This window comes from Gymnoscopelus microlampas (genome assembly GCF_963454915.1).
Source record: "Gymnoscopelus microlampas genome assembly, chromosome: 17".
Lineage (NCBI taxonomy): Eukaryota > Metazoa > Chordata > Actinopteri > Myctophiformes > Myctophidae > Gymnoscopelus > Gymnoscopelus microlampas.
This window is the reverse complement of record NC_139954.1, coordinates 11,639,160-11,648,172: the sequence shown is the minus strand read 5'-3', so window position 1 is coordinate 11,648,172 and position 9,013 is coordinate 11,639,160. Positions and strand designations below refer to the sequence as shown.

The 9,013-nt window shown below is 40.4% G+C and overlaps 1 protein-coding gene across 1 annotated transcript in view; it reads right to left on the bottom strand.

Annotated features, from left to right (window-relative positions):
• Positions 1–1,933: 1,933 nt before the first annotated feature.
• The window catches only part of trim45 (tripartite motif containing 45), an 18,078-nt gene continuing 10,998 nt past the window's right edge, over positions 1,934–9,013 (bottom strand). Inside the window, exons 6-9 of the mRNA XM_084084767.1 lie at positions 8,182–8,311; positions 7,837–7,951; positions 6,703–6,829; positions 1,934–5,549 (exon numbers count right to left, since the gene is read on the bottom strand). Of these exons, the coding sequence (XP_083940893.1) occupies positions 5,395–5,549; positions 6,703–6,829; positions 7,837–7,951; positions 8,182–8,311 (527 nt within the window). The 3' untranslated portion in view covers positions 1,934–5,394. The remainder of the gene's footprint in view (positions 5,550–6,702; positions 6,830–7,836; positions 7,952–8,181; positions 8,312–9,013) is intronic.

The window sequence follows — 9,013 nt, the reverse complement described above, 5'->3', positions numbered from 1 at the left end:
TTGTCAAATGTAAATATTCGTATCATGGTGATAAAGGATAACACGCAGAGTCACTGTGTGTTATCCACTTAAAGCTACTTTGTTGACCGGAGTGCCCCACGGGTTTGAGCTACAAGCTCAAAACTGTCGCAATTTGACACTTAATGAGTTTGTAGATCAGACATTTTCACAATATATCTGGGCAATTTCTACCAAATGTTCGCCTATTATGACATGAGGGAGGTTAATGAGTTCGATTGAGAGAGAAAGACAGAGAATGCACAGTGTGGGAGAGTGCTTAATCAAAACTAATGGCAGTTTTTGAACCTCTGTCATCTTTAGCCCACACCTGCCATCATCTGGTGTTTGACTGTGTGTGTGTGTGTGTGTGTGTGTGTGTGTGTGTGTGTGTGTGTGTGTGTGTGTGTGTGTGTGTGTGTGTGTGTGTGTGTGTGTGTGTGTGTGTGTAGCGAGCAGGTAAATGACTCAGTCCCAAATTGCTATAATTGAGCAGGTATTCTGCTTGATTAATCAGTGTTATCGCTGATAGACTTGAGCGTGATGGCTTTTTATGAAATGGCCGTTTGAACCCCGCTCATCAAACATTCATGCTAACAGGCTCAGTCTTAATCCGCTTAAGACATTTTTCATGATAATGCAGTATTCATCTGTGCCTTTTTCAACCCGAGCTGCACTCTTCAAAGACAGCTTTTCAGAGTGCTGACTGTGTATTAGGGCTGGGCAATTAACCATTAATATAGCAAAGCTGACTTTTAGAGCCAATAATCGACTTAATCTTGCTCATGTAGGTTAGTCGAATAATTGAGAAGTAGGTAGGCCTATTTTTAGCGGTGCCAACCGCTCTACGTTTGACTCTGTCTGCGTGTCCGTTTGTTTGAGCACGGGCCGTTTGTTTGAGCACGGGATGAGCACGGCAAAGAAGCAAACAGCTATAACTTCAGTTTGCAGCATGCCACCAAGTCCAAATTTGGTATGTGGACTTAGACCACCAATAGGGACGAGCATGAATTGATGACGTTATCAAAGAGGGGTCCAGGGACCCCCAGCGCCCGTATGAGCACGGGATGAGCACGGGATTTTAAACAGCTATAACTCCAGTTTGCAGCATGCCACCAAGTCCACATTTGGTATGTGGACTTAGACCACCAATAGGGACCAGCATGAATTGCTGAAGCCCCGCCCCCTCTGTCTTCCCATTGGCTGGCCTTCAAACAGCCATAACTCAAGTTCGCAGCATGCTATGGAGTACAAATTTTGTACATGGACTAAAGCCAGCAATAGGGACTAACTGTCATTACTTAAGCCCCGCCCCCTCTGTCTGCCCATTGGCTGGGCTTTAAACAGCCATCATTCCAGTTTGCAGCATGCTACCAAGTACAAATTTGGTAAGTGGACTCAGACCACCAATAGGGACGAACTGAAATGAGTTAAGGACCGCCCCAAAGGCACCGCTTCCTTCACACACGGTGTGATTTTTTGGGGACAATTTGGTTTTATTTCTTATATCAACACATCGACACCAAAACAATTCTAATAGTTTTTTATAATGGACTAAATCAATTAGTCTGATTGATGAGCATGTAGATCTGATATTTTCAAACACAAAAGAAAACATTAATTAATCCTCATCGAGGCAAAAGTTAGAAATAATTGTGATATTGATTTGAAGTCATATCTTCCAGCCCTACTGTGAATAATTAGTAAGACAGCAGGAAGAGTTCACGTTAGGAGGCCCATAGTCAATGATTGGAAATGCAAAAACCATATACTGTACATATAACATATATTCCAGACATCTACTGCCTCCTAGTGGTCAACATAAGCATTTTCAACTCAAAAGAGAAAACATGACATCTTGTTCCCTCTGGCTGTTCTACATTTTTTAACACTTCTCTGTCATATACTGTAATTTATATGGTTATTTGGTTGAGCGTTGAAGCGTTTATTTCGAAATACAGTCAATAATGACAAACATTTGTCAAAATGTTATACAGTTATGTAGTTAAAGGATAAAATGCTAGTTGCCAGTTCGAGTTGCCAGTTTGAGTACTGACATACACAATGTGAAAGGAAAAAACATTTTATGGTGAAAACAAATAACAACAAGGCAATACTAACAGTGTTCAAGTAGTTTCTCTTTACAAAGAGATTAAATTAGAAAAGTATATTTCTGATGCGAGGTACTTGCATAGATTTATTTTCTTTTATAACATTAAAGGCATCGCTGCTTTTCTTTTCTTTTCTTAACAGAGTGCCAGACAGGCACATTTCTTCACATGCCGGATTCGAACCCACGATGTGGGGACGGCATGTGTATAAGCCAGTGGTTCTCAAACTTTTTCATGCCAAGGACCCCCAAATTGATACATATTTGGCCGCGGACCCCCATCTGAAAGTGATTTGCGCCAGGGACCCCCAGAAGAGAAGATTTGCGTATAAAAATGCAAGATTATTGAACACTTTCAAGATTTAAAAAAAAAAAAATTAAAAATAGCAGATGTACAAGCTCGGTATATCTGCTATTTTTGAATAGCCAACGTATAAAATATGGATTAAGGGGTTAAGAATTAACACATTTTACTGGGGACCCCCTGGAGCACCCTCAAGGACCCCACTTTGAGAACCTCTGGTATAAGCTGGTTAAGCCACCATGGATTTATTCTGGTAACCTTTAACCACTCTGGCGTCCATAGTTCTGCGTTAAAAATAGCAGATCTGCAATCTCACAACGCTTGTAAGCTCATAGATTACATACAAATAGTATACAAAAATGGAGTAAAATGTGTAAAATAGGACTTAAGTGGTTCAGAAACAGCAAAAAGCTTACAGTAAGTATACAAAATGAGGGTAAAATGTGCAAAACAGGTGGGTTAAGGAACAGCAGAGAACTACTGTAAAGTCCATTATCGACAAAAATCTAGTTCTTAATATTTTAGAGATATGGAACTAACTCCAGGTCATTTTCTCTTTCAAACGATTGAGAAATTAATCTGAAGGCCGACATGAAATGCAGGCCTGCAAGCCCTGTTCCAGATCTCACATAAACATTTCAAAAACCTCAGTGCTGATGTGAGGCCTTGTAAGTTCATATTAATAATGATCTTCACCATCAATAACCTAAATGATAATCTGCCCTACTTTGAAGTCCTTGAGCTGTATAATGCTCAATTTATGCTCTGCTGTACGACTGCGTTGCGTGCCAAAAAAAATCCGATCTACAAGTTCACAACGCGTCGCAGGTGAGCTATTTTCGACACGCGATACTGTCGTACAACAAAGAATAAATTGGGTTTAAAGGTTCCAGCTCGGTTATATCCAAGATAAGGCAGAGTCATAATTCAGGAGAAGCAATAGCATACATATATGCATAGCAGTGTTCCCTTGTGACTTTGAAGCTATAGTGTTTCTTAGTGACTCTTACTTCTGAAGAAGAGGCACAACTTTATATTCCCAGGACAGTGTGACTTTAGATTCTAGGTCAGAGCACTTTCTTTCATAGATAAATCTCTGCGTCGCCACAAGGCACAGAGTGGCTGATCTCTCAAATGGAGGATGTATTGCAGATAGAGGGAACTTTACAAATTCTCCACCAGTCACACTAGTTGTTTTGCTGCAAATATAAACCGAGGGATTTAGTATTGGCCATGTTGTGTCGTCCTTGAGTCTTCTGTTTTTTTTTTACTGAATATTTGTTGTTATAGTCTATTTTCTTATCTGTTTCTACCACAGTGAAGCCAAAGATTGATTCCCACTTGCATAGAAAATAAAGTTCCTGTTCTATTCAACTCACTTATAGTGAAATCGCTATGTACACAGAGCAATGGGTAGATATTAATTCAATTCACTATAAATATGTGATAATATAAATCACCTCCAGATTAGTCTTTAGACAAGTTCTGTATGGCTTTTGTTATCTTTTGTAATTGGCAAATTAGGAGGCATTGAATTATTATTATTATTATTTTTTCATTCAAAAGCCAAGTGTTTACTTGAGTGGCGATAAGATGATGGGATAAAGTGTCCTGTTTACATGCTCCACAATAAGAGCTCAGGGTTCACTTTAGAGCAGGTGCCCCATATAAAAAAAACACAACAAAAGTAAACTGAGCAGAGCTATGCTGTGTGCACAGGGTGGTACCCAACCACTTCGGTATATAGAGCAGCATACGTTTCTTTTTAAATGGGTCAATGCGGGTACAGATATTCTGAATGTATGACCTGAGAATGTATCTGTCCCATCTGTCGAAACGGATTCTAAAAGTTTTACTTTATACCACCCCTTTCAAACAAAACTAAAATGTATTTCTGAATGGACCAGTTTATTCTGATCAAGGAGGTTACAGGAAGAACCTTTATTCTGATTTTGGCCAGTTCTGATTATTACTGGAATAAAAGGTTCCCCATGTAAAGACAGCTCATGATTACATAGATAAAGAATTAAGGCAAATGGCTCATACCTCGATTTATGTCATATTAAGATAAACTATTCATATACTATATGTTCACATCATAAGGTATAAATATTTCTACATACACAAAGTAATAACAATATTCAGTATAGTACTGTACCACCAAAACAAAATGTAACACTGTGCCCATGATCATGTCTTATGACTCTCTTTTGTGATCAGTGACATTAGTCAGGGATTGTTCTTCACAAAGGTCCAACATTGCGTATGGTTTGGAAACACTAGTTTCAAGCAATCATTTTCCACAACAAAATGGCAATGCTCAATATAGAAAACCACACTGCATTGGTCTGGTGGCCTGCATCATAATGTGTTGTCTCCCTTGCATTCTCTCATGCTGTTCATAATAAAAGTCACAAAGGGACCTTTGTGTCAGCAGCACCTCTGTAAGCAGCAGTAAAAAAAAAACTAATGAATGCAAAACACGTCTCCCTCAGAAAACACAGCATTGAGCCCTCTTGAACAAGGCACTTAACCTTTACCTCCAATAGCACCAGCGGAGCCACTCAGTGACCGAGTATTTGGGCGGCTCCCGTTTGTGAATGTGTTCAACTGGAATTGATAACCGGGAATGACCAAAAAATAGCAACCAATAGCCTCAGCCACCATTCCATCTCTGGACAGATAAAATTGAAAAATAAAACCAATTTAACCCATTCAATCCGGGAACGCATCTCTGTTATTTTAGATGTCTTTGGCTATTCAAAAAATAGCAGATATACAAGCTCATAGCGCAGCACCGAGTGATCTTGTAGATCTGCTATTTTCGAAAAATCGTGAAAATGTGGGCAAATCTTTCTCCCGTCGTCTACAGTCTATCCTGTTTGTTGCGACTGTGTGGATTTGCTGCAAACAAAAAAGACAAATGTCTGGCGCTGCTGGAACAAGTGGAACAACGCGAGGGTGTGGGGGGCGGCCCGTTACCTCAGAGCTCCACGGTTCGCAGGCGCCCCCGTGGGGAAACGGCGGCCATTATGCTCTGAGGCAGACACTCTGACTGCTCCGCCGTACTGCCACAGCAGGACCAGTGGGGCTTCCCTGGGTGGCCCTTATGACCGTGACCACAGCCCTGGAACCCTCCTGCAGGCACAAACACACACACACACACACACACACACACACACACACACACACACACACACACACACACACACACACACACACACACACACACACACACACACACACACACACACACACACACACACACACACACACACACACACACACACACACACACACACACACACACACACACACAAACATGAACCAGAGCTATTGAGAGAGACACTCCATAGACTTACATTGTAGATGAAAAATGTAATATCCAATATTCAGTCAATTTATCCCGTTAAGACCTGAGGCCTTCTAAATCAGTAGTTCTCACACTTTAAAAAAAAAAATAGATGTAAAAGCTTGTAGATCTGCTATTTTTGAACAGCCAACGCAAAGATCTAAAATGACAAATGTACCACGCGATTGCGTCTTGCACGACAAAGACTTTCCCCCACTTTTATTAAACCTGTGATGTGACAGTGAAGACGAGATGAGTTGAGGCCTAAGCTGTTTTTGAGAATTTTCGCTTATAACATGCCCAAAATAAGGATGCTAGGGCATTGGTTATCAAAGTGGAGTTTGGGAACCCCCAAGGGTCCTTGGGGGGGGGTACCAGGGGGTCCCCAGCAAAAATTAGTTAATATAGCGTTACAATCATTTTAAGAACTTTATCCAGTTGTTTTGTCTTGTTTTGTCTTTGTTTAAAAAAATGAAAATCAATAAACATACTATTGAAAAAAAAGAACTTTATCCAGATTTTATACTTTGGCTATTTAAAAATAGCAGATATACAAGCTCGTAGTACGTCACTTTGTGCCGCGCTATGAGATTGTACATTTTGCAACTTTTGCAAATCTTTGAATATATATTCAAAGTATACATATACAGTATATATTTTAAAGCGAACATTTTTAACTCAAATCTTTGCTTCTGGGGGTCCCTGGCACAAAATATTTTTTGAGAAGGGGGTCCGCAGCTAAATGCATATCATTTTGGGGGTCCCAATGTTTGAGAACCACTGCCCTGGGGTTCATGTGGTTAACGTGTATTTCACAGTAGAAACGTAGGATTCTCTTTTCTCTTTTCCCCGCAGTGCAGTGTTCCTTTCTGTCCTGCAACGGCAGGTTTACATTGAATATTTCATGTCTTTAATCAGCCTTCCCTCGGCCTACTGTACCTGGCATGGTTCCAGGGCAGCCGCACTGGGACTGTTTGGCCCCCCCACTGGAGCAGAAGGAGCAGCAGTGGAACGTCCCCCGATGACGCCTCAACTTCCTCTGCACTTTCAGGACGAACGGCGAGCCCTATGGAGAGAGAGAGAGCGAGAGCGAGCGAGAGCGAGAGAGAGAGACATTTTTATTACACAATACTTTTTATGGCCTTTATGAATCTCACCCTTGACGAATACCCCATATAATAATAATGAAAAACAAAAACTAATACTAACACTAATAAAAATAAAAAGTAAAATAAAACGAGCATTTAAAAAAAAAAAGAAACTAGCAAACCTTCTTTTAAAACCAATTAAAAGTAAACTGATATTGAACACAAAAAGTAAAAACAAAAATCTAAATAAAAACGAATGAAAAATGCTAAACTATAATTAGCCTTGCGGTCTGTCTCGCAATGCGCCACAGCGCGACGCATTGTGAGCAACAAAGTATAAATAGGGTTTAAAGCTGAGGGAAATTGACAAATGGCTGCGTTCCCCACAAGCCTTCTAGGTTTAAATATGTTTGCAAATGATAGTTTTGTAAATGATCAGAGCTTTTCATACAGTGTCCATTTTCTTTAGTTTATACGTGGAGGGGGGGAAATGAGCAGTGAGTGAATTTCAGGTCTTTTAAAATCAGTGTGATTCAAATAGACTGAGTGAGGCATACAGGACCCCAGAGGTGATAAGCTGTGATCTCTGTGCCAGATCAGATTTTCAACTACACCGTACTAATCATAACACTACTACTCCTACTGCTGCTACTACTATTACTAATAATAATAATATTAGTACACTTTTAACAATTTAAACAATTTGAACCCTAGCGTTTTACTCTATTCCGGTGCAAACATTTAGCCAAAAAAGCCAGTCTAAAAGCTCACAATGTAGCTTGTGAGCTTGTAGATGGGCTTTTTTTGTATATAACCCTATATAACAAAGTTTATCGGGTTAAAGTGGTTAAAGGCATACCTGATACGGTTATAACTATGAAACTGTCTTTTTTTTATTCTTCTTATTGAAACTGTCCCAGAAAACAAACTGAGATTAAAAATTCTAAAATGAAAAAGTAGACGACAATAATTGAACCAAGTGTACCTTGACATGCTGGGCCTTAACACACACCCAGACAGAGTAGAGGCCTGGCTCCACAGGAGTGTAGGAGACACCATAGGATCCATCGCTGTTATCCACCACGGCTGCTTCCACCGTGCTGAACCCAAACAAAAACAACATGGAGTCTGATAACGGTGTGGTTTCCACATGCAATCTGTAGCTATCAATCAGGGCTGAAATGTCTTGGCGATTATTCTACCGATTACGTTTTCCATTAAATGTTGCACCCCTACACCGATCTTAACACGATACTTACAAATAATCTTTAAAACAAATATGAAAATCTTATGTAAATGCGTGTATGTATAAACAGAAGGCTGTTGTCACCAGTCTTTTTTGTCCTTGTGGATGATGCTGACCAGGACATGGTCTCCTCCACGTCCCATCTGCTCCCCCGCAGAGTCCCTGCACATCAGGGTGAACATACCCTGCTGACCCTCCCTGCCCTGCTGGAGACCTGGAACGAACACACACACACACACACACGCGCACACGCACACACACACACACACACACACACACACACACACACACACACACACACACATACACACACACACACACCACGGTTCATAGAGTTCCATTGTTGCTGTTGTTCTTTTGCTATTTTAGTTGTCTAGCCCTTTGAGAGCGTGCAAATGTAACCAAATTGACCCAATTTGTATGCTCTCAGAGTTACAGACCTGTAAAGGCCAATACATACTTCTTCTGACGTCCAAACCTTTCTTCATAAAGGTAGGTCATTTAACTACAAATTAACTTAATTCCAAACTTCTGATGGGCGGTCTCAGACCTCGTGCTCCCCCCCAGAGATGTCCCGACTCTCCGAACTGGATCGGAAAGCCCGGATGAAACTAAAGGCATGAATTGGCCTTTAGAGTCCATTTGAAACCCCCTCCTCAAATAGTCCTGAGCTTCCCTTGAACCCACCGGTCTAGTGCATTACATATTGTATGAAAGTATTTATTATGAATTATGTGTTAACATTTACACACAAAGGACCACAATTGAAATAAGCTCTTGAGCTTATCCTATGAGTTCTATCCTATGACAAATACACCTTATGTTTTCATGTATGCATCAATCAAACTAAAACTAACTAAAATGGAATAAAGTAGTAGTCTTTAAAGTAGGCTTTCCTCATAATACCTGAGAAACT